Source organism: Urocitellus parryii, chromosome 7 (genome assembly GCF_045843805.1).
Source record: "Urocitellus parryii isolate mUroPar1 chromosome 7, mUroPar1.hap1, whole genome shotgun sequence".
Classification (NCBI taxonomy): domain Eukaryota; kingdom Metazoa; phylum Chordata; class Mammalia; order Rodentia; family Sciuridae; genus Urocitellus; species Urocitellus parryii.
This window is the reverse complement of record NC_135537.1, coordinates 150,691,966-150,718,508: the sequence shown is the minus strand read 5'-3', so window position 1 is coordinate 150,718,508 and position 26,543 is coordinate 150,691,966. Positions and strand designations below refer to the sequence as shown.

General features: G+C 34.9%; 1 protein-coding gene and 1 pseudogene across 1 annotated transcript in view; both read left to right on the top strand.

Moving 5' to 3' along the window:
• Positions 1–26,543, top strand: part of Dhx40 (DEAH-box helicase 40) — a 43,524-nt gene that overhangs the window by 5,663 nt on the left and 11,318 nt on the right. Inside the window, exons 6-12 of the mRNA XM_026398056.2 lie at positions 767–833; positions 2,277–2,408; positions 11,026–11,125; positions 12,822–12,908; positions 13,046–13,228; positions 15,650–15,730; positions 16,521–16,678. Coding sequence (XP_026253841.1) covers positions 767–833; positions 2,277–2,408; positions 11,026–11,125; positions 12,822–12,908; positions 13,046–13,228; positions 15,650–15,730; positions 16,521–16,678 — 808 coding nt within the window. The remainder of the gene's footprint in view (positions 1–766; positions 834–2,276; positions 2,409–11,025; positions 11,126–12,821; positions 12,909–13,045; positions 13,229–15,649; positions 15,731–16,520; positions 16,679–26,543) is intronic.
• LOC113189336 (U6 spliceosomal RNA) lies at positions 19,674–19,773 on the top strand (annotated as a pseudogene).

Genomic DNA, 26,543 nt, shown 5'->3' with positions numbered 1-26,543 from the left:
AAAGTTTCCCCACTCATCACACACACACACACACACACACACACACACACACACACACACACACCTCATTACAGATTAGCATCCACTTATCAGAGAAAACATTTGGTCTCTGGTTTTGGGCTTGGCTTATTTCGCTTAGCATGATGTTCTCCAACTCCATCATTTTCCTGTAAATGCATAATTTTATTCTCTTTTAATGCTGGGTAATATTCCATTGTGTGTATATACCACAGATTTTTTATCCTTTCATCTGTTGAAGGGCATCTAGGTTGGTTCCTCAGTTTAGCAATTGTGAATTGTGCTGCTATAAACATTGAAGTGGCTATGTCATGGTAGTATGCAATTTTTAAGTCTTTTGGGTATAGACTGAGGAGTGGGATAGTTGGGTCAAATGGTGGTTCATTCCAAGTTTTCTAAGGAATCTCCATATTGCTTTCCAGATTGGTTGCACCAATTTGCAGTCCTACAGGCAATGTATGAATGTGCCTTTCCCCTACATCTTCGCCAACACTTATTGTTGCTTGTATTCTCGATAACTGCCGTTCTGACTGGAGTGAGATGAAATCTTAGAGTAGTTTTAATTTGCATTTCTCTAATTACTAGAGAAGTTGAACTTTTTTTTTCATATATTGATCAATTGTATATCTTCTAGGGTCCTAGGACTTTTGAGAACCAAATTTAACTTTTCTATGGAGCAAGGGGACAAGGTAGTAGGGGAATGACTGTATTTCTATTAGTATATTACAGTTGTATTTTTTTTCTTTAGATTGTGAAAGTGACCATGGATATCCATTTGAATGAAATGGCTGGAGACATCTTGGTTTTTCTGACTGGTAAGTGTCCCATACTGGGTTTAAAAATGTCTTCTACTTTTGGGTTCTTGTTTTTGCTGTTAAAAATGTCTACTTTTTGTGGGGTTTTGTTGTTGTTGTTTGTTGAGATAGGGTCTTTCTATATTGCCCAGGCTAGCCTTGAACTCCTGGGCTCAAGCAATCCTCCTGCCTCAGTCTCCTGAGTAGCTGGGACTATAAGCATATGCCCCTGTACCTTACAAAAGTCTGCTATTTGTAAGCAAATAATGTGGCACTAGATTAGAGTGTTACCTCTATTGGGATATCTGGGCTCTTAATGGCTGCCTTTTTATGATTATCGGAATAGTTTTAGATTAAAGATTCATAAAACGTCAGGTTCATTAGTAAATACATGTAAAACGCATTGACCCTTTAGTTAGAAATTAAGTAGGAAAGTATTACTTTTTGGTCTATTTTACATATAGCTATAACCTGACTAAATAGTTCTGGGACTAAATGATTAATTCTATTATTTCAAAAGCTATTACTCCTTTTCTCTTTGAGGGATGGAATAGTACTATGTGATAGTACATAAGATGGAGAATCTGGGTAGTATAGACTAGTCTGTGGCATTTTTTTGGTGGTCAAAAATAGAACAGTTAAGTTGGGCATAGTGGTGTATGCCTATAATCCTAGCAGTTTGGGAGGCTGAGGCAGGAGGATCACAAGTTCGGAGCCAACCTCAGCAACTTAGCAAGGCCCTAAGAAACTCAGTGAGACCCTGTCTCTAATACAGTATAAAAAAGGGCTGGGGATGTGGCTTAGTGGTTAAGCACCCCTGGGTTCAATCCCTGATACCAAAACCAACAACCACAACAAAAACCAATAGAACAGTTAAGTCTCAAGACTACTGTAACTTTTCAAGAAGCATCATTCTACCAACAGGAATGAGTCATTCCATTGCTCATTTTCTACACTGCCTCGTGTAATGTCAGAAGTGAGTCGTAACAATCTCTCTGTCTTTTGGAGACAAAAGTATTTTGAAATATTCCTGAGTTCAGTGTCTCTTGAACTAATTTCCCCAGTGTAACAATTTAGTTAGTCTTCCCCAAATTCTGTATTAACAAAATGAGAGAATTGAAGATGATAACATTTTTATTCCTTTAGAGATTTAAATCCCTTAGAGTGTATCTCCTTTTTGTATCTCTTTTAGATCAAATGAGAGATGAAAAAAAAAAATCTTATTGGGCTGGGGATGTGGCTCAAGCGGTAGCACGCTCGCCTGGCATGCGTGCGGCCCGGGTTCGATCCTCAGCACCACATACCAACAAAGATGTTGTGTCCGCCGAGAACTAAAAAATAAATATTAAAAATTCTCTCTCTCTCTCTCTCTCTCTCTCTCTCCTTTCTCCTCTCTCACTCTCTCTTTAAAAAAAATTAATTTTGCTGTTTAGTTTTTGAAGTTATTCTTTCCTCCCATTTCAGGCCAATTTGAAATTGAAAAAAGTTGTGAGTTACTTTTTCAAATGGCGGAGTCTGTTGATTATGATTATGATGTTCAAGATACCACCCTAGATGGCTTGTTGATATTGCCGTGTTATGGATCTATGACAACAGGTAATTCCTCATTAGGATAGAAAATATGACTGATATTTTAAACACTTTTTGTTGAATTATTTGGAAAAGTATTCATATCTTCAATGTGTGTGTCTGTGTGTGTGTATATACACACACACAGACACACACACATATATGTATGTATATATTTAGTTGTAAATGGAATAAGACTTTTATTTTTTATTTATTTATTTTTATGTGGTGCTGAGGATCGAAGCTAGTGCCTCACATGTGCTAGGCAAGTACTTTACCACTGAGCTACAACTCTAGCCCCCAAGTATTCAAATCAAATGTTTAGGTTAATAAGTTTCACAAACTGACCTCACTTTTGTAACTTAACACTCACAGCATGTAATAGAACATTAAGAGTCCATTGTCTCTTGAATGAAGTGATTTTTGCTTTAAGTTTTTTCACATTAACTTTTTTTTTTTTTTTCTTTTTGTTATTGGGGATTGAACCCAGGGGCACTTTACCACTGAGCCCAGTCCTTTTATTTTTTATTTTGAGAGAGGTCTCACTAAGTTGCTGAAGTCCTGTCTCACTCTTCTGAGTCCCTGGTATTTCAGGCATGTGCCCCCACATCCAGCTTACATTAACATTTTCAAGAGCCTTGGATATTTCCCTAAGAAATTAAGAAATGGGTATGTCGGGGCTGGGATTGTGGCTCAGCGGTAGAGCGCTCGCCTAGCACAGGCGGGACCAGGGTTCAATCCTCCCCACCACATAAAAATAAAGGCATAGTGTTGTGTCCATCTACACCTAAAAAATAAATAAATAAACATTTAAAAAAGAGAGAGAGAGAGAATGAGTATGTCTTTGCACACCAGAACAAAATATTGGTGGGGATTCTTTGAAATGAATACTATAGTTTCTTGATAGTAGTACCATTCTAGAAATCATTTATATACAAATATATATCACAAATATATAAATACAATTAATTGTTTTCCTTTTAAGTAGCCATATATTAGTTTGCTCTTCAAGAATGATCCTCTTTTTTTATGAATTCAAAGATCAAATGCAAACTTTTGTTTGCTGTTGGATCATAATAAATATTGTTGAATGAGAATTAGAATTTGTCTTGTAAAAGTTTTATTGTGGAATTTGAGTTGTAAAACTAAACAGAATTTAATCTTAACCTGTAAGAGTTTCATTGGTATTAGTATTTAAATGTTTTTAATATTTTATTCGTATTGTTGTTTTTGTCTAGTTGTTGAGTAGGTGACTCTTTATATTAAAGTTTTGCAAAGTATGTGTCAAGTTAAGAACCATAGATGCAGTATAGTTTTGAAAAATCTCGTTAGTGATATTAGGTTCTTCCTGTCAACATTGAAATGCAGGTCTCTATTTTAGATCTTTACATTTTCAAGGGAATTATTAGGGTCATTATTAGATACTTAAGATTTTAATGGTTTTCTGGAGATTGATCCACTGACTGTCATTGTTGACTTTGTAATTAATTCAAAGATCATAATGGTACTTTGTTATTAACTATGAATTAAATATACATATTGTTTTCTTCTATGTAAATAATTTCATTTTTCTTATTGCCACATTGAAAAATATTATGTATTGCCATTGCCTCTTTTTTTTTTTAACTTCCGGACATCTGATTTTTATATTGTTAGAGGTTTCAAATGGTCTCCTATTTCTCAAATCTAATGGCTCTTTTGTTTGTTTACAGTTTGATTTTGTGGTATGAGTGATAGTATCATTTATGAAATGTTGTCCCCTGGAATGATATTTAATTACCTGGTTCTTCTGACTATTCTTTATCTGAGACTGTAGCCAACTCCCTTCCATGACCCAGCTTTGTTCCTCTCCAAAATGTAGCTCTTTCTTAAGGTTGTATATTTAGCTTACTGTTTTCTTACCAGTCTGTTTTGGAGAGGTTGATTTATTGGATTCACCTGTCACTTCTATGGATGACACCTGAGAGCTGTCTCTAGTTCAGTCTCATTCCTGCACTCTAAATCTTCTAAGTCTCCTAAGTGAGCTTTCTGGTATGTGCATCATGTCATCCCAGATCATTCAACCCCAAGCAAGTGGCATCTCCAACAGGTGTTCTTTGTTTTGTCGAAATCATTTTTTTTTTTTCTTTTTTCACTTGTTGCTAGAGTATGCTTTCCTAAGTTGATTACATGGCCTGTTGACTCATTTTTCCTGGTTTAATTTACCATCCTACCTGCAGTGGTAAGTGTAATCTTCTAAAAGCATAACTCTGATTTTGTCAGTCCTCTGTTGGGTACTTGCATATTCCCTACTGTCAACTGAATTAAAATGCCAACTTAATAACCTGGCATTCATTATTTTCCACTGTATGTAATTTTCTGTGTTGGTATGTATGTATAAATGGTAAAGATATGTGACTAGGTGTGAGTAGAGCTATTATTGAAGGATTCTGTTTATTTTAGTTTCCCTTCTGAGGGTGAGCTACTCTTGATCCATTATGAGCATAATAATAATTATTATAGTAGTTTATAATGGTGCATAGAGGGATCCAGATGGCCCTGATAAGGTACTGAGAAATGGGTAAGGTAGAGTTGGGTAAAGTAGGGAGAGAGTGGTAAGTACTTGGGATCTTAAACTTTTTTAGTCTGATTAATGTAACATAGCACTTCTTTTCTTTACTCATGCTACTTTGGGTGATGGGGAGAGATACTTTCATAACATTATTTCCTTCATTTCTTATGGTTTTGGGACAGAAAACTTACACTTGGGCAGGAGGAGAGGGAAGAAGGATTTCTTGCCTGTTGCCTCTAGTGAAGGGGATCTAAGAATGAGCAATAGTTGGGTTTAGTGAATAGGTCAAAATTAAAGGTGGATACTTAATATTTACCGCCCCCCCTAGGCTAGCCATGAGAGTACCTGCCTGTTTTAAAGAGACATCTTAAAATATTTCTGTAGTCGATTTCCAAAATTTTCATCTGTCAAATATGGAGAAGTGCTATGGAACCCTTTCTGCCAAGATTATGTGAACCAGCTTCCTGGTCTGGACTACCCCAGCCCTGCCCTTTGTGGTGATGTTCTTTCAGCGTAGGAGATATTTTTAATTTCTTTTTCTTCCTCATCCTTTTCGTAATTCTGTGTTTGCTATTTCCTTAACCAGAACTCCTCCTTTGCATTTTATTCTCCTCTCACAGGCTGAAATCCTGCTATTTTGTTCCACTAGTGCAACCAACTCCATAAAAACCTTTCCTACTTTTCCTTCTCATAACTGGCTTTGATCTCTTCCTCATTTGAACCTCTTTGTGCTTTGCTGCACTTTTATGACACTTAACACAATCTACCTTGTGTTCGAGATGTGCTGTCTCCTCTATAAAACTGTGAACTTCTTGAGGGCAAGTACATGGGAGCATATGTTGAAAACATCCTGCTTAAATATTGGTTAAACAAAGTTCTAGTCTTTTTGTTTTCTGCTGACATCTCTTAATGTCTTACATCAAATGCTATTATTTGGAACCTTATTCTTATTTCTCTCACACCTCTTCCCTCTTCTCACTTCCTTGTCTTTATTCAAGTTATTGCAGGTTTTTTTTTTTCATCTTGTCATTCATGTAGGGAAAGCTGAGCTGCACAAAAATATATGAACTGAAATATATTAAAAACTTAAGTTGTCTTATAAATGACAAATATTTTCGTGTAGCTACATAATTTTAGCACTAAAAGTAACTGTCTAATTTTGTACTTCTTACCCTTTCTTAAAGAGTTGGGTGTGAGGTATCTCAGATTCCTTTAAAAAGGTTGTGAAAATCACAGCTAAACCCCTAGAAAAATACACATATACCCACATATGTTTTTGCATAATCACACTTCTTTATTTTACAGATAGAGACTAAGTGATGTTCCTGGGATCACGTGGTAAATCTGCATTTGATAAGTGGTTGTTTATTTAGTAGAGGGTGATATGCTGTACTTATATTTCCAGAATATATGAAGAAAAGGACAGGAGAAATATGTGGGATAAAAAGGATTAGGAAAGTTTTGTTTTGTCTTATAAAGAAATATATAATTCATAATTATTTTTATGAAATTAACAAAGTAAGGAAAATAACTAAAATCATCCAGATCCCACCAACATAATTGATTATGACTATTAACATTTTCGAGTTCATTGCCCTGAGCTTTTTCATTACATATTTAAATATTTTTATTGTTTAGTTTCATATTTTTAACAAACACACGGGATTATGCTTTGTTTTTTTTTTAAGCTGGAGATGGACACAATACCTTTATTTATTTACTTATTTTATTTGTGCCAAGGATCGAACCTAGCACCTCACACATGCTAGGCAAGCGCTCTACTGCTGAACGACAGCCCCAGCCTTGGGATTATGTTTAATGTGCTATTTTGTTTTATCTTTGCAGAAATTTAAAATGTAGAACAGTGCCAAAAATTCATTTCCCACTCTGTAGAATTAACACCCTATTAGTATCAGCATATTTACTCCAATTTTCTTCAAGAAAATTAATTGAGGAAAAAGTGGTACAATTTCATTACAAACAATTAAAGGAGTATACAGAATCATAAAGATAAAAGTAAAGAAATTGCTTTTATCAGAGGTTGATGGCCAGCGTCTCACTGGGGGGTTCTTTCTGCCCTGGGGAATCTAAGTCACCCTAATGCTTAAAATCTCAAATAATTAGTGACTAACAAAACACAAATACTCAGAAATATATTTACAATAGGTGAATAGATCGAGTCCACATGGGTTCTAGAACTAGACAAAGAAAAGATGGTTTATTTAAGGGGGTATTTCAAAGGCAGAGATAAGGTTTCAAGGGTGGAATCTTGCTTCCTGATGTCTTACAGTCAGAGGTTAATTGACATCTTGGCAGGTCACACCTACCTCAAGTGCTGTGTGGCCACAGCAGAGCATGATAGAGATTCACATTGTCCCTGGGCAGTTGACCAGAGAAAATGTCCACTGGTCATTCCCAGACACCAGATGTCTCTGTCCACTATGCTTCCATGTGCGGTGACCCACATGCAACCCATGGATGGTTCCTGACATGCCTCATATTATTCCATCCAGGAATAACTAATGTAGGAAAAACATTGTTTAGGCAGGTGTGTGTGTGTGTGTGTGTGTGTGTGTATAAATTGGCAGATAAATTGATAGAAATATCTTTTAAGTGAGATCATAGTACTGGTTGCTTTTTAAAAAGGTGTTTACTTTTACTTGAATTTACTTACAGTAGACTTCAAGTAAATCTTTACCATATGAGCATATTTTATAAAGATTGTTTTGATTAAAAATATTAAGAAGTTGAAGTTACTATCTTCTTTATAAAATATATTTGATTGTAGATCTTACCTGTTGACTTCCTAATTTGAAAGATGAGGTCATAATCATTTTGACTCTTCCATATCTTCCCCTTCTGACTTTTTTAGTGAGTTTTATATTTTCAAATGTATTTAGTGTTCACTAACAGTCTTCACTTACTATTTTTGTTAATTTTAGGTTGGCTAGATTTTGTTATGTATATATTTTTTAAACAGAGGGCTCTTTTACTTTTTGTTTATTTTAATTTCTTTTATGTTTGAAACTGTTTGGCTTTTGCCTTTATACTTAAAACTACATCTTGGCTGGGTTTTATGTTCTTGGGTCACACTTTCTTTTCCTTAGAACTTGATAGACGTTGTCCAGTTGTCTTCTGGCATTGAATGTTGCTGCGGAGAAGTCTGAGGCCAGCCTGATTTTTTTTCCCCTCCTTGTAAGTGATTTGTTTTTTCTGTCTGATTGCCTAAAACTTTCTGTTTTTATCTTCAAAGTTCAGTAGTTTTAATTAGGATTTTTTTTTTCTGTGAGTGTTATATATTAAAGTATCCTAGAATTTTTAAAAACTAACTTTATTGAGCTGTAATTTACATACAGTAAAATGATTGTTTTAAGTATACAGTTCATTAATTTTTGGCAATGTATATATACTTGTGTAAGTATCAACCACCGCAAACATGATGAACAACAGTTCCACTTGGCTTTTTTGATATGCAGATTCAAATCTTTGTTTCAAGGAAATTCTCCTGTGTTTTATCTTTGAATGTAGCTTATATCTCCATTTGTTGATTTTCCTATTTCAAGGACACCAATTATTCTTATATTGGATTGTCTCTCTTTCCTATTTTTTAGTTTCCTTCTGTCTTTTTCAGGTTACTTGTGTCAAGCCTTTCTCTGTGTTACAAGCTTGATTTTCAGTGCTGTTAGAATCCTCAAGGGATTTTTGACTCATCCACATGACTTTTTGCGGTAGGGCAGAGTTTGAGCCAAGCAGTGTTGTATCTCTGTGTTCTGCAACAGAATCATCTTTTTTTTTCCCTTTTTGATTGAAAATTTTTGTTTACTGCATTATATTCCATTTATTCACATATACACATACAACTAAATAAATATGTTTCTGCTTTGGGCTCTTTTTAGAGGGTTTCTGGGACAAGAAATTCAATAAAGACAGTTCAGTTGCCCTTAGTATAAGTCATCTACATCTTTCTTAGGAACATTACTTCATGAAGTGTGTTGAATGGTCTTTCCTTAATACCTTAATTTCTTGGTAGACTTTGAAATGTCTTTCTGCCTCTGTGCCAGTTTTTTTCCCTCCTTACTAATAACATCCTGGTACCTTATCAAGTATTGGGATAGGTGGGGTAAAGTGTGTCAGAATCTTTCATAGGAAAATCAGGAAATGGAAGTAATCAGAGAATTGCTGTATCTTAATGAAAATAATCAGTTTCCTCTCTCCTTCCTGAGAACTCATGTTAGAAATATATGTAACATTTTCCAATCCTTTATAAACAAAGAAAAACTGGTATGTGTTTGTAACTGGAATATGGTAGTAAAGTGTACAAATGAAATGTAAAATAATAAACAAATGTTAAGTTTTATCAAACAGCATTTTCAGAATTTTAATTGATTATGTTGAATAAAATGGTAAATGAATCAGGAATTTTGCTTGAATCAAGATTATAACAAATTCGGGACTTTTTTTTAAAGAAATAGGCTGATCATGCCAGGTGTGGTGGCATATACCTATAACCTCAGCCACTCAGGAGACTGAGGCAGGAGGATCACAAGTTTGAAGCCAGCTTCAGCAACTTAATGAGGTCCTAAGTAACTTAGTGAGACCCTTTCTCAAAAAAAAAAAAAAAAAAAAATATATATATATATATATATATATATAGTGGTGGGGGCTGTGCAGGCAGGGCAAAAAGGGGACAGGCTGGTGTTTTCATTGGTCCTGTCTCTGAGTTTAATCCCAGTTTTAAAAAAAAAAAAGTTGGTTGGAAAAACTTGATTATGGATAAATGTGTTTAGAAAGGACATTTATAATTTATGTAAAATTTTAGTACAAGGTGGAATTTTAAAGGTAGAATAATCTTAGTATTTTATTTATGAAATGTATTTTCAGTCTGTCAGTTCATTTAACAACTATTTATTCATTACTTAATATAAAGCCAGGCATTGATCAAGGGACAGAGGCTACACCTTACACAAAAGAAAGTCCTCTCATGTAACTATAGTGTTGTAAATAAATAATGAATGTATAAATATATAATTTGAACTACAAAAAGGTGTGTTATCTGAACCATTTTAGAAGAAATAAGCTACCTAAATATAAGAAATATGTAATCATTTTAACACTTAGTCTTTTTACCAGATTATCCAAATCTGAAATAGGTTTTGAGGGGGTTTATGTTTGGATTTATATAAAACTATGGCCTTTTTTTTTTTTTTTTTTTTTTTGAGACAGGGTCTCATTATGTTACCCAGACTGACCTTGAATTCTTGGGCTCAAAAGAACCTCTGAATAACTAGAACTATAGACATGCACTAACATATGTTTTAAAATGTCACCTTTCTAGTACTTTTTTATTTGAGAAATTAATTTTGGAATGATAAGGAGGAGTAGAAATATGTGACTTGTTTTAAATTTGTCTTTGTATACAAATCTTGGGCCAGCCACTTGGCGGCCTCTATAGGCTTTAATTATCTCATTATAAAATTGGTGGTTAGCCTAGTTTCATGCTTTCATTTATTTTATTTTTATTTATTTTTTTTTAGTTTTAGATGGACAGCATGCCTTTATTTTATTTGCTTATTTTTGTATGCAGTGGTAAAGATTGAATCCAGTGCCTCACCCATGCTAGAGAAGCACTCTGCCACTGAGCCCCAGCCCCAGCCCCAGCCCAAGTTGCATAATTTTTAAACCATGCTCATATGTGCTGTTCCTTTTCTTCCTTGTAATAGTTCGTCTTTGATCAGTTGTATCTACTGTGAATACGTGATCTTAGTAAGATTTTATTTGGAAATAGTGTTTTACTTCATTTTTTTGAGATTTTCTTGACTATTAATTTTCTGGAAATCAAATGTTAAGCATTTAAAAAGCATTCTTTATAAAATATATGCATATACTACTATACTAATATGTATAATGGTAAGAACAAATAAAGGTTTAAAAGGATCCTGTGCAAAATACAAATGCTAAGAATTTCTTTTCATATCCCAATAGTTTTGCTTGTGTTCTTGAAACAATAACTCCTGATATGTGGCTATCATTGATGTAGATGAGTTTGACAAATACATGGTATAAATTAGTATTTTCTGTTTACATCTATTTTAGATCAACAGAGGAGAATATTTTTACCACCTCCACCTGGAATTAGAAAATGTGTCATTTCCACCAATATTTCTGCAACATCTTTAACAATAGATGGAATCAGGTACAACTTTTTAAAGTTTTCTTAAAGAAAGCCATAACTAATCACAAAGCATTACTGTGTTTTCTTCCCTGTTTTCTCTGCTAATTCCCTTCTTACCTATTTTCTAATGCTCTTCACTTGTATTCACCTTTTGTTTTGGGGATTATTGATTGTTTTGAACAGGAAATGAAGTAAGAGGTGCATACTATATCTTTTTCTAAAAACTGGGCAACTTTGAAGCTTTCTCTCCCCAAATTTAAGATTATCTGGGGTTCATGGGTTCTGGCTCACCCTATTTTTCTGTATTGTCATTACTAGCATATATCTTAGATGATGTGATATTCCCTCTACCTTTCAGCTTCACTTGGTAGAGTAACTTTGTTCATCTAAGGTTTAACTGGAGGTATTGTCTCTCATTTATTACTTTCTTGTGAAATTGAACTACTATGCAGGTTCCTTGTTGTTTTTGGATGTAATCAATAATGCCTCAAATTTTTTAGTGTAGTTAGCAGAGGTTTAAAGGCTGGACTGATAGCTGATGTTCAATTCTTTCAGACTATTGAACCATATTTCTTTTGGGTATTCATATTTTAGCTAAGTCTGAGTGCCACAGGAAGGTTGGCCTAGAATCCCAAGGATCCTATATATTTCTTCTGGATAAAATGATCACCCAGATTTGAGAAGGAAGTCTAATTTCCTTTGCTTTTCTCCTTCACTTTAAATTTTTTTTTCATTAAGGAGTTAGGGGAACAGATCTCTAGAGTATATTGACCTCTATAATTTTCTGTTTCCAGCACAGGCAAAAGCCATTAAATGGCATGTTTTAGAATGTTGCCTTAGTGAGTGATAGACTTACTACTGTTCTTAGTTCTTTACCTGAATTGTTCTCTATTTAATGGGCTTAAAAATTTATTTGGGATTTTGAACCTACTAGAATTGCCTAGGGCTGACTTTCAAGTTTATATAATTTTATTGAGGCAAATTAAATTAATTTAAAAGTGAACAATTAAGTGGTATTTAGTATATTTCCAGTATTGTATAACCACTACCTCTGTCTGGTTTCAAAAAATTTTATTACCCCCCAAATAAAACTCCATATGCATTAAGCAGGTATTTCATATTCCTTTTGCTACCCCAGCCCCTAGCAACCACCAGTCTACTTTTTGTTTTTATTTCCCGTTCTGAATTTTTCATACAAATGGAATTATACCTTTTATGTCTGGTTTCTTTAACTTAGCATAGTGTTTTGGAGCTTCATCCATATTGTAACATGTATCACTATTTCCTTTCTTTTGATGATCAAATGATGTTTAATTGTGTATATGCCCCAATTTCTTTATTCATTCATCTTTTAGTCATTAGGTGGTTTTTACCTTTTGACTATCGTTAATAGTGCTGGTATTGAATATTTACCTATAAATATTTCAGTACTTATTTCAGTTCTTTTGGGTATATTCTTAGGAATAGAATTGCTGGGTCACACAATAATCCTGTTTTAACTTTTTGAAGAACCGCCAAACCGTTTTTCACATTGGCAGAATCATTTACATTCCTACCAGCAGTGTATGAGAGTTCCAATTTCTTGACTTTAGTTTTATACTTAACATTAAAAGTAGTGTGTAGTAGTAAATTTGGTAAAAAAGAAGAAAACAAAGTGGTTAAAAATGACAGGTCGTCCTGACTTTCCAGAAACTTGATTTGCTTTCATTCTCCTCAGATATGTGGTTGATGGTGGCTTTGTGAAGCAGTTAAATCACAACCCCAGATTAGGGTTGGACATCCTGGAGGTGGTTCCAATTTCAAAGTAAGTACAAAGTAATATCCTTTTTGTTTCCATAATAGTTGATAATATAATTTCTAGTTGGTTGGGGATAAGGAAGTAAATGACGTGGGAAACCCACAAAAGATTGGGGACTTTCTTTTTTTTCTTTCCATTTGTAGGAGTGAGGCATTACAGCGAAGCGGCCGAGCTGGCAGGACTTCCTCAGGAAAATGCTTTCGGATCTATAGTAAAGATTTTTGGAACCAGTGTATGCCTGACCATGTGATCCCTGAGATTAAGAGAACTAGTTTGACATCTGTAGTTCTGACCTTAAAGTGCCTTGCCATACATGATGTCATAAGGTATGTAGGCATCTTGCAAAAAAGAGAAATTTGTTAGGGTGAAGCCAGGTTATTCCTCAATTATTGTTTTTCAGTATTTGACATCCCTGAGAATTGAAGGTTAGCTATTTGCAAGATTGGTTTTCACATTGGTTGTTTTTTAGCTAAACCCAAAAGTGTTAATTCATTTAACATTAATTTCACTATTTTAACCATTTTAAAGTGTACAGTTTAACTTGGTTGTAGTAGATTCACAATATTTTGAAACCATTGGCACAAGTGGTGAATACTCTTATCACCTTAAAAACTATTGACATATAAGGTTATACGAACCCAGAAGTAAATGGTGTTAATACTACTACTTAGCTTCAAAATTTGTGAAATTTTAATATTTCTGATTTAAGCTATAGTAGATGCTTGTGTTGCTTTATTGGAATATGTGTGCTTGCTCATGTTTTAACCTTAATAGGGAATTTTTGTGCTGATGTTTATTATTTAGTTCATTTAGTGATTACCACTGTTCATTTGTGGTGAAAGGCATGTAATGTCTCTAATTCTAGTCATAAAGGTTTTGTTGTGGTGGTTGTGTTTGTTTGTTTGTTTGTTTCTGAGGATTGACCCAGTGGCACTTTACTACTGAGCTATATCCCCAGCCTTTTTGTGTGTGTGCGTGGTTCTGGGGATTGAATCCAGGGCTTTGTTGTGAGGCAAGAACTCTACCAACTGAGCTATATCCCCAGCCCTTTTTAATTTTTATTTGAGACAGGTTCTCACTTAGTTGCTGGGGCTGGCCTTGAACTTGTGCTCCTACTCCAGCCTCTTGAGTTACTGGGATTGCAGGTGTAAGCCACTGCACTGGCCAGAAAATGTTTTTTGTAACTTCTTCATTGTATTATATATCACAAAAGACAAAGTAATAATACTCTAGTATGGTTTTTTGTTTACACTAACGTTATGTTGGGCAAACAAAGTTCAGACATGTGAAGTAAAGGATACAACAACTGTCAAATTAGTCAAATGTTTAGCTATGTGATATATTAGAATAGGATAGAATATTGTAGAGGCTTGATACTTCATATGATAGAGGAAATAATGGAGGAAAATTGTATCTTGTTCTTCGTTTTATTCTCAATTATCTGAGAATGGAAGTGTCAGGAATCTTGAGAGAAGATGACCATACATTCTTTAAATTTATAATAAGGAGAGTGATTACTAGTGCATCCAACTGTGTATTGTATACGTTTAGGAAGCCATCTTAAAAATATTTCAGTTAGAAATTTTCTAAATGAGAATGTAATTCCTAGAAAGAGGAAACCATGTAATAAATAAAATTTAACTAATCAAATAATACCAATGAGAAAGAAGGAAAGAATCATGAAGAAATCCAAATGATCCAATCAAAAGCTTTTAGGTGAGGCCAGATTTAAGAATAATGTCTTGATGTTTTTTTTTTAATTTAGGAAGAAGGGCAGATTCTGGATACAGCAGTCTATTTAGCTTGACATTGATTTTTAGCATATTCACAAAGGATAGCAGAGCAGCATATAACAAATAATACTATGTAAGAAAAATAGGAATTAAATAATTAGGATTAATCAATTTGGGGGTGTGGGGAGGTACTGGGGACTGAACTCAGGGGCACGTGGCAACTGAGCCACATCCCCAGCCCTATTTTGTATTTTATTTAGAGAGAGTTTCACTTGCTTAGCACCTCGATTTTGCTTAGTCTAGCTTTGAACTTGCAATCCTTCTGCCTCAGCCTCCCAAGCCACTGGGATTACAGGTGTGCGCCACTGCACCTGGCTAGGATTAATCAATTTTAATTACTTAATATCATCTGCACTGAGTTATTTTTCCACTTGTCTTAAAAACTGGATTCTTCTATACTATAGTATATTTTTATACTAATAAGAAATGTTAGAGGTGAAAATAAAAGACTTTCCTCCTCCCTCTTTTTGTTTCTTGTTTCCTTTTCTTTCTTTCTTTCTTTCTTTCTTTTTTTTTTTTTGAGACAAGGTCTTGTTACCTGCAGGCTGTGATTGAATTCCTGCCTTAGTCTTCTGAGTACCTGGAATTAAGGTGTGTGCCACTGCACCCAGCTTCCACTTTATAAAACTTCAGTTAAAAAAAAAATGTATGGACTACAGAAGAGAATAGACTTGCTATTGGTTATGAAGAATGAGGCAGGATTGAGATGTAGAGAGGATGATGTGAGTGTTCCAGCCAAAGGGGATCAAAGGGAAGTACATTGTGAATGAGAAGAATGTGATTCAGAAAAAATTATTTCCTCTTTTGCTGAATGCTGACCATGGTTATAGAATTTTTTTTTTAAATGAAAGGAAGATTTGAAAAATAGAAGTAAAACCTTTCCATCAAGTCTGTATAAAATCCTACCATATTCAGGGAATGGTCTCCCATTTCATATCTCATTTAAACATACAGGTTTCCCTATTTGGATCCGCCTAATGAGAGACTCATTTTGGAAGCTCTTAAGCAACTTTACCAGTGTGATGCTATTGACAGGTAACAAAAAAAAAAAAAAAAAAAAAGAAAGAAAGAAAGTCAAAAGAACTGGTGTTGAGCCGTTTAAAAAAGGTTCTAGATATCTTTATCAGTAGGAAATTGTTTCATTTGAATAGATTGTTTTACTTGAAATCAGAATTTGTCCTCAATTTGTCTTTATTGCAGTTCTTTTTTTAAATATATTTTTTAGTTGTGAATGAACCTTTATTTTACTTATTGCTATGCGGTGCTGAGAATCTAACCCAGTGCCTCACACATGCTAGGCACGTGCTCTACCACTGAGCCACAACCCCAGCCCCTCTTTATTGTAATTCTGATTGAAACACTGTGGTATAAAGTAGTTTTATTTAATATTGTTACTATTTAATAAGTAATTTCTGAGTTTCATTTCAGTGCTAAATATTATGAGTTCATTAAAATGATAAGAAAGCCAAGTCTTTGTTCTCATGATTGTGTACTAGAGGAAGGTTTGATAATTATCACTCTCAGTCTTTCAAGGATATTCTCTGTGTGTATTTGTATCTATTATACTACTGTCTTCTGCCTTGTTGTTTAGTTTTTTTGGGATGTATTAAGACTTTTGACAGCAGAGAATTTATATCTTTTTGTTCTTCTTATCAATGACCACAGTGTTTTATTTCCTTGAATTGAACTTCTGGGGGTAATTTTTTTTTTTTCCTGGGGGTAATTTAATGTAATCTAAATTATGTCTGATTTATCCTGAATGGTGAACATTGCATTTGTTTTCTCCCAAGGTAGAAAGACCTAATAACATTTTCTTTCTATTAAGGAGTGGCCATGTGACCAGATTGGGTTTGTCTATGGTGGAATTTCCTCTCCCTCCACATCTGACTTGTGCAGTAATCAAGGCTGCTTCTCTAGATTGTGAAGATCTACTGCTTCCAATAGCAGCAATGTTGTCTGTGGAAAATGTCTTCATTAGACCTGGTAAGAAGTATATTGATAAGTTTTTTTTAAAAAAATTTTAATCAATAGACTTTAATGTGTAGTTTGAAGTTTATAGAAAATTGAGCAAAAAGTACACAAGGATAACATTAATCTTGCAAGCTTTCACAGGCACACATCCCCTATTATTAGCATCTTTTGTTTGAGTAGTACATTTGTTTTAATTGATAAGCCAATATTGATACATTATTATCATCTAAAGTGATCACTTATTATGTTATATCTTCTGTAGGTTTTGACAGATATATAACAACATGTATCCACCATTCAGTATCATGAAGAAACATTTTACTGCCTTAAACATGCTCCACTAATTCGTATCTACATCCCTTCCCACAATCTCCTGGCAATTACTGCTCTTTTATTATTTAGTTTTGTTTTAATTTGTTCTCATCAGTTATACGTGTATTGATCTCTTTATTGTCCCTATAATTTTGCCTTTTCCAAAGTGTCATTTATTTAGAATCATATAGCATGTAACCTTTACAGGTTGCCTTTTCTCACCTAGTAATATGCACTCAAGATTGTCCATGTCTTTTTGTATCTAGCTAGCTTCATTTTTATCACCAAATATGGAATTCTATTATATGGGGAATGTGTTTATCCATTTACCTATTAAGGGCATTTTTGTTGCTTTTTCATCCTTGGGCTATTATTAATGAAGCTGTAATAAATATGCAGGGGTTTTTGTAGACAGCTTTTCAACTCCTTGTTGAATCATATGGTAGTAGTATGTTTAGATTTGTTTAAAAAACTACCAAGTGTGGGGGCTGGGGATGTGGCTCAAGAGGTAGCATGCTCGCCTGGCATGCATGCGGCCCGGGTTCGATCCTCAGCACCATATACAAACAAAGATGTCGTGTCCGCCGAAAACTAAAAAATAAATATTAAAAAATTAAAACAACAACAACAACAAAAAACTACCAACTGGGTGTGGTGGTGCACACCTGAAATCCCAGCAGCTTGGGAGGTTGAGGCAGGAGGATTGTGAGTTCAAAGCCGGCCTTAGCAATTTAGTGAGGTCCTAAAGCAACTTAGCAAGACTCTATCTCTAAATAAAATATAAAGAAGGGCTTGGGATGTAGCTCAGTATTAAGCTCCTTTGGGTTCAATCCCTGTATCAAAAAAAAAAAAAAAAAAAAGGAAAAAAAAAAAAAGAAACTACCTGTCTATACCATTTTGCATTCCCACCAACAGTCAGTCTGAGAGTTCCTGTTCCTTCATATCTTTGCCAGTATTTGCTGTTGTTAGTATCTTGGATTTTGGCTATTCTGATAGGTTTGTGATGGTACTTCATTTTTGTTTGAATTTGTAATTCTCTGATGATGTAAGATAATAAGCATCTTTTCATATGCTTATTTGCTGTATAGCTTCTTTGGTGAGTTATCTGTTTAGCTCTTTTTAAATGGGTTTTTTTCATATTCATGAGTTTTAAGAGTTCTTTGCATATTTTGAACAACAGTTCTTTATCACATATATCTTTTGTAAATATTTTGTCCCCATTGATGATTTTTCTTTTCATTATCTTGACATTGCTTTTTGGAAAGAGAAATTTTTAATTTTAATGCAGCCCAGTTGACTAGTTATTTCTTTCATGGATCTTGCCTTTGGTATTGTATCTAAAAGGTTATTGTCTTACCCAAGATCATCTAGATATTCTCTTATGTTTTGTTGCAGGAGTGAAATTACCTGTTGTTCTAGCACCATTTGTTCAAAATACTGTCCTTTCTTTATTGAAATGCCTTTGTTCCTTTGCCAAAGTTGACTGTGTTTGTCTAGGTCTTTGGGCTCTGTATTCTGTTCCATTAATCTATTTGTCTTTTCTTCCACCGAGACCACACAGCCTTGATTTTTAGAATTTCAGAGTCTAACTTTTGAAGTTGAGTAGGGTCAACTCTCCAACTCTGTCCTTAACTTTCAACATTGTTCTGGATATCCTGGATCTTTTCCCTTTCCATATAAACTTTAGAACCAGTTTGTTGAAATCCACAAAATAATTTGCTGGCATTGTGTTGAACCTAAAAGATCATTGGGAAGAATTAATATCTTGACAGTATTGAGTTTTCCTATCCATATACATGGAGTATCTTTTCATTCATTTAGGTCTCTAGTAATTCATTGAGCATTGGTTAAAGATTTATCTTATGCCTAGCTCTTAGACAGGAAGCTAATAATTTTTATATTGTTATCCTTTAACTTAGTTGTTTGGCATAGGTTATATACAGTGTTCCTGGCTGAAAGTTAATTTCCTTTCATTGGTACAGGAAGATACAGTGAACCTTTGCCCTTTTTATGGTACATTAGTAATAAAGTTTTCTCTCCCTCTTTATTTATTTTTTAGTTGTTGATGAATGTTTATTTTATTTATATGTGGTGCTGAGAATTGAACCCAGTGCCTCACACATGCTAGGCTGAGAACTGAATCCAGTGTCTCACACATGCTGGGCAAGTGTTCTACTGCTGTGCCACAACCCCAGCCCCTCTTTTTTTAAAAAAAAAAAAATTGTAGTTGTAGATGGACAGCATGCCTTTGTTTATTTTTATGCGGTGCTAAGGATTGAACCCAGTCCCCCACACATGTTAGGCAAAGCACTTTGCCACTATCTCACTCTGTTTTTAAGAATCAAAAGAATAGGTAGTTCAGTTCTTATGTTCTTAGAATATTGTATTGAAATGTCCATGTCTTTAAACTTTTGTTTTCTTCTTTTCTTGGTGTGTCCAAATGGGATACAACTTAATATGACACATGGTCAACTTTTCATCTGTGGAGTAATTTTTTCCTAAGCAGTTTCTGAGTAGACATTCTACCTTGTGTGTAGCCAACACAATAAAGTGTGCTATTTCATTGGCCTTTTCTCTTTATAGGTTGAGAGTGTTGGATCCAGACTGGTTTATCATGGCCATGATTATAATGGTTTGTCCAACAAATAAAAATCCCCCTCTACTCAGTATGCTGCCCACTACAAACAGATTACAAGTCATATAAGAATTGCAGGATTTTTGGAACAATAAAAATAAGATTAACACAGCCCCTGCGTAAGGATGACACGTAAATTTATGAAGTGTTTCATATTTTCAGCCCCAGGGCTACATTTTTATTCTGCTGAATGGAATTTGTCCTCACATATTGGTATACTGAATTTCTTACCAAGAGCCTGATTAAATAATTAATGCATTTTACAAAAAGAAAGAATTGCAGAATTTTGATACTAGTAACATACCAATTAAAATTGTTTTTTGTTTTTTTTTTTTTACTAAAACACTGCATACAATAAATAATGTTGACTGGTTTTTCTTTCATTCAGTAGTATGAAAGCTAAACATACTCTAAAAACTACTGCAGAGTATTGGAGTCAGGAGTCCATCCTTCTCTCCAGCTCTACTGCTGTCTAATTATCTGACTATTGACTTAGCTTTTCTGGATTGCACATTTTCATTTGTAAATCCAGAGTTAGATGCAGGACATCCAACGCTGTTAATTTAGGCTGGATAAACAAGATTTTTTTTCCTTGTTGGAAAATTTAAATAGATAAAATTAGCCTGCTGTTAGTTTCTCTCTTTTTTAATCTCAAATGTTGCCCAGGCTGGTCTTAAACTCCAGGGCTTAAGTGGTCCTCCTGCCTTATCCTCTTGAGTAGCTGGGATAGTTTCTCTTTTTTTGGTAACATTTTATTGTAATATAATTTCAAATTTGAACAGAAACATTTCAAGAATGGTTATATTTATTTTATACCTTCTATATAGTTTCAGTAATTTTTAACATTTTGTCCCTTAGCTTTGTTATCTTCTGTATATACATATGTATATATATGCGTGTGTATGTATATATGTGCATTTTTCATTTTTTCTAAATAATTTAAGAATAAATTATAAACCTTGTGCTCCCTTAATGCAAAATATTACTTGTATATTTAATAAGAACAAGGGTAATCTCTGAGTATAGTACATTTGCCAAAATTAGGAAACTTAAAATTGATACAATACTATTATCTAATCCAGAGTCCATATTCAAACTATTCATTTTCCCTAGAATATACAAAAAGTTTCAGATTTGCTTAGTTATATCACTGTAGAGGCACCTCTGTATAAAACTGGATTTTACATTTATTGTTTACCTTAGAAAAGGTAAAATTTACATATAGTAAAATGCATAAATCTTAGATAAATAATTCAGTGAATTTTGTGAAATGGATGCTGCACCTTTATAATCCATACCTCTGTCAAGATATAGAACATTTATATCACTCCAGAAAGTTCCATTGATGTTACTTTGCAGTCATATTTCACCCCATCTCTCCCAGTCAGCTTCTTTTCAGGTTAGTTTCGCTGCCTCTGAAACTTTTCATAAATAGATTATATTTGAATTGTTTCTTGCTTGTAGCTATTTATAGGTAAAGCTGTTTTGAACATTCTTGGAGTCTTCTGTAGAGATATTTTTATTTCTCTTAGGTAAAGTAAATACTTTGGAAACAAATTGCTCTGCTATTGAATAGATATATGTTTAAGATATTGCTATGCCTTTCCCCAAAGTAGTTACACCATTTTAAATATGACCAGCAGTGTTTGAGTGTGCAGTTTGCACTACATATCTTCCTCAACATTTGTTATTGTCAGTCATTTTCATTTTATGCATTCTATATTTCTTTGTGGTATTTACTTACATTTTCTGAGGACTAATGATGTTGAGCACTTTTTCATGTGTTAATTGGCCATTTTTGTGTCTGTGTTTGTGAAGTGTCGAAATATTTTGCCATGATTTACACCCTTGCCCTTTTTTTCTTTTTCTTCCTTTTCTTTTTTCCTTTCCTTTTTTTTTTTTTTTTTTTTTTTTTTTTTTTTGTGGTGCTAGCTATTGAACCTAGGGCATTGTCATGCTAGGCAAGACTTAAGCACTGAGCTACATACCCAACTCTTTTTATTTTTTATTTTGAGATAACATCTTGCTAAGTTGCTTAGGACCTCAGTAAGTTGCTGAGGCTGGCCTCAAACTTGTGATCCTCCTGCCTCAGCCTCCTTAGTTGCTGGAATCACAGGCATGTGCTACCATGCTCACTCACTTACATATTTTTCTACTAGCTCAGTTGTACTCTGGAACCCCTATCATGAAGTTTTGTTTTGGTTTCTATAGTAGTCGATGTTTGATCAGAGCTTGTACCTAAGCCTCTTAAGCCAGTGATGTTTTCATCTTTACTATCAGGTCTGTGTTGTGTAATTTTGAGACTGTTTTCATGGTTGAGGGAGTTTATGAATTTGTCCTATCTTCAGCCAAGGACCAGAGACTCATTTGTTCCCTCTCCCTTCACTTCTCAGAAGATAACAGCTTTGGGCATGTGCTCAGGCTTCCAGGACACAGGATTTTAGCAGATTTCCCTTTTCTTCAATGATCTCTCTTTAAATGTTTGGCTGGTATGCTTCTCTTGGTATTATACCAACCCTACCAGTCTTCACTGATTAGCTAGCTCTAAAGGTCTATTGCTTTTTTTTTTTTGGTGGGGGATATCAGGGATTAAACCCAGGGACACTTAACCACTGAGCTATATATCAACTCTTTTTTTATTTTTTATTTGAGACAGGGTCTTGCTAACTTAATTAGGATCTCACTAAGTTGCTGAGGCTAGCCTCCAACTTGTGATCCTCCTGCCTCAGCCTTCCAAATTGCTGGACTATAGGCTTGCGCCATTGTGCATGGTGTCCTTTTGTTCTTGACAGTGCCCTGGGATATGAATTGCTTATAGTCTTATCCAAGTAAAGATGGGCATCTTGGCAGGGGAAAGGTATTACCAGTTTTTGTTGATGCTTGTCCCCATCTTTGTCATGCTAACAGAGCAGGAGCTTGTGGAGAGGTGAATGGGGGTCTGCTTTTCCCTGGCGACCCTACTTACATCTTTCCTGTAGAACAGAGGTGTGGTCTTGGGGATTGGTGAGAATTGAGCTCTGGCTATCATTATTGCATCTTTCCTAGTACAAAACACAGTGAGAAGTTCTTATATTTTGGATATGAAGTGTTCCCCCAAAACTTCATGTGTTAGAAATATGATTACCAATGTAACATTGTTTATAGGTAAAAAGATTGATTATAAAAGCTGTAACTACATCAGTGTATAAATCCATTGATGGATTAATAATTTGAATGGTATATAAAAAAAAACAAATAAAAACAATTTATTGAGAAAAAATAATTTGAATGGACTGCTGGGTGGTAACTGTAGACAGGTGATGCATGGCTGGGGGAAATAAGTCACTGGGGCATGCCTTTGGGGATTATATCTTGTTCCTGGCTCTTTGCATATGTGCAGGCATGCTTTCTTTCTCTGCTTCCTGACTGCTATGACTTGAGCAGCTTGCTCTGCCACATCTCATCTCAGGCCCAGAACAATGGAGTTGGCTGACCAAGGACTGAACCTCTGAACCCATGATCTCCAAATAAACTCTTCTCCTCTAAGTTGTTCTTGTCAAGTCTTTTGGTCACAGCAACAAAAAGCTGACTAATGCAGAAGCAATCTCTGTATGTTTACAGGCTACAAACAAACTAAAACTAAAAATGCCAAACCTGGAATAGCTACTGCATCCACTGAAATAGCTCTTCTACAGTGCAGAGCTGTGGGGGAATTGTGGTCTGCATTATTCTTTAACTGTTTTGCCATAATCATCCCTAGAGTAGGAGGAACTTGAAATGAGAGAAAGGATGCCACTTTTATACCACCAAGCCTTCTGGAATGGCTTCCCCACACACAGAACTGTAGGGGAATTGGGTATCACTCTTCCTGTTTTTACGGAATTCCATAGATTTGTTTTAAGTCCTTTGATCAATCTCCAGAGACTTAGAATGATGGGTAGTTTTGCCTAGTCTAATAGATATCTCCCTGGGAGTTTTTTGTCTAACTCTTTCCCAGAGAGGTATATATAATTAAAAATTCAAACTACAAAAGGCTTTAAGTGAAAAAAATACGTCTCTGGGGCTGGGGTTGCAGCTCAGTGGTAGAGCACTTGCCTCGAATGCGTGAAGCCCTGGGTTCGATCCTCAGTTCATCTACAACTAAAAATAATATTTAAAAAAAAGAAACAAAGAAAAGTACATCTCAAACACAAGTCCTGGTTTGATTTCTAGACCCAATAATCACTACTAGCTTCTTACTTTTACTTAGATATTCTTGCTACATACATAAATGACCTTGGCTTTTAAACCTGGAATGTCTGAACTTCAGCTGCTGCAAGATGCAGCTTCAGTTTTTGAGCTTGTGATTTGCTGAGATTTTGTTAAACCCATTATATCTGTTGTCTTTCTGCCTACCTCTATATACGTTTATAGGGTAAGCAGTCCTTTCTGGCTTGGGTCTTAGTCATTGTAAATCACCTAATTTAGTTTATTATGTATTTATTATTGGCAAAACTGTCTAGTAGTCTTATATCTGAATATTGACATAAGAATTTAAACTTCATTTACTTAAGATTCATTCAATATAGATAGCATCTTCCTGTAGTAAATTGTACACGGTGTCTAGACATTAGTGCAGCTGTTGCTTTAGATACCAGACAACAGAATGAGGGCTGTTAAATAATTTTTAGGTGGTAAATAGCATTGCCTTAAAATAGAGGCAAACTCAGAATTATAGCTTTCGTAAATTTCTGTTTTAAATGTTTTAACTGTGATGTTTTTAGAAACAAAGAATACAACATGTGTATTTGGCACTAGATAGCCTTATTCCCCTGATCCAACTCTGGGGACTGATATTATTGAAACCCTTTCTATGTAAGAGTTTTGTTTTCTGGGGCTGGGGGATGTAGCTTAGTGATAGAATTCTTGCCTGGCATGTGTGAGGCCCTGGGTTCAATCCCTGGCACCCCCAAAATACGGGTTTTGTTTTGTTTTGGTACCAGGGATTGAACTCCTGGGCACTTGACTATTGAGCCACACCCCAGCCTGTTTTTTAATTTATTTTTATTTTTTATTTTAAGATGGGGTCTTGCAAAGTTGCTTAGGGTCTCATTAAATTGCTGAGGCTGGCTTTGAACTTGTAATCCCTCTGCCTCAGCCTCCCAAGGCACTGGGATTACAGGCATGTGCCACCCACTCTCTGTTTTTATTATTTTTTTCTTCTTCTTTGATTGATTGCTGTACAGAAATGAATTGAATTATCTTCCCAAAGGCGAAAGTTCAGATGACATAGCCTTCCTTTTTTTGCTGCTTCAATTTCTTATATATACTTTTTGCCCAGTGGCATATATCTGTTTGTATGAGGTAATGCTGAGTGTGGAATCTCATCTGGAAAAGTTAATAAACTGAAGAAAATGACAGGTATACTGGGAAAGTAAAGATGGATAATCAAACCATTGTTTAATTAAACTACTGTTTAATTAAACATGTGTGACAGGGATTTAGACTTTCCTATACCTACTCTGAACCTACTATGGGACATTAGCCAGTTTTAGTTTTAATTAAGTAGGTTGTTATTCAGGGAAGTTGTAGAGAAAAGGAACAAGAATATGTTTTGTCTGTTCCCTTATCTCTGAAAATAATGGCAGTGGTAGGATGGGGGAATATAGGTAGACAAAGAAAAAGTAAGAGAGAGAGAGAGAGAGAGAGAAAGAGAGAGAGAGAGAGAGAGAGAGAGAGAAGGGAAGGAAGCAGTGTGGGAAGGAGAGCTGTGAAGCAGTGTGCTAGCTACATTTTTTTTAAAGTTTGAGTAGGTGGGCACTCTAAACAATAGAGACCCCACACTGACCCCATAGAATTAGTCTTTACAAAATACAATATGGGCTGAGTTTAAAATTGTAATACACTAAAATTTATTACAAAGTTATGCTACATCTTAACAAGAGATGTTGACCCATCTCTGTAAATTATTATAGTATGTATTCTAGTCAAATTGAAGATTTCTAGGTTCAGCAAAGACGGAAAGAATTGGACCAAAACTGGAAGCATCTCTGAGGTTTTATAACCCAGGGGACCCACACAGTTAGGACTCTACGTTCGTGTGTGTGTGTGTGTGTGTGTGTGTGTGTGTGTGTGTGTGTATGTTTGCTGGGGATTGAACCTATGGGCTTTACATTTCTGTAGAAGAAAACATAATTCTGGGGTCCCATGAGCCCATAGCATTATTGTTAGGTTTGTCTCCTAGTATTGGGAGCCATGGAGGAATTGATTAGGGATCTAGTGCAATCTTATGGGGAATGGTGGTGCTTAAAATTAAATATTTTGGATTAAAAATCAGTATACTTGAGTGGCTCCAAGAAAAAGGCATTATTAATAATATATATCTTTATTTTAGCATTATTTTCAGAGGTAAGGGAACAGATAAAACTTATTCTTGTTCCTTTTCTCTATAACTTCCCTGAATAACAACCTACTTAATTAAAACTAAAACTGGCTAATGTCCCATAGTAAGTTCAGAGTAGGTATAGGAAAGTCTAAACCCCTGTCACATACATGCACGTGATCTGAGATATATCATATTCTCTCTGCATTTGTCTCTAGCTGATTCCTTCAATTGTTACCTTGGTAACAGTTAGAAGCCACTTAAACCCTGGGATGGAAGCAAGACTTTATACCTTCATGAATGTTTTTCTTTAATCAGATGGCTTTTTCATTAAGATCAGGAATTGTTACTTTGCAGATTCACATTGTACTCTATGTAAGTGCTAGTCCCTGGAATCAGGTAACATTAGTGGTCTCTGCTAAATCTGGCTGTGATAGATATACTGAAGGAATAAGAATTTGGGGGCTGGGAATGTGGCTCAGTCGGTAGCGCACTCGCCTGGCATGCGTGCGGCCCGGGTTCGATCCTCAGCACCACATACCAACAAAGATGTTGTGTCCGCCGAGAACTAAAATAAATAAATAAATAAA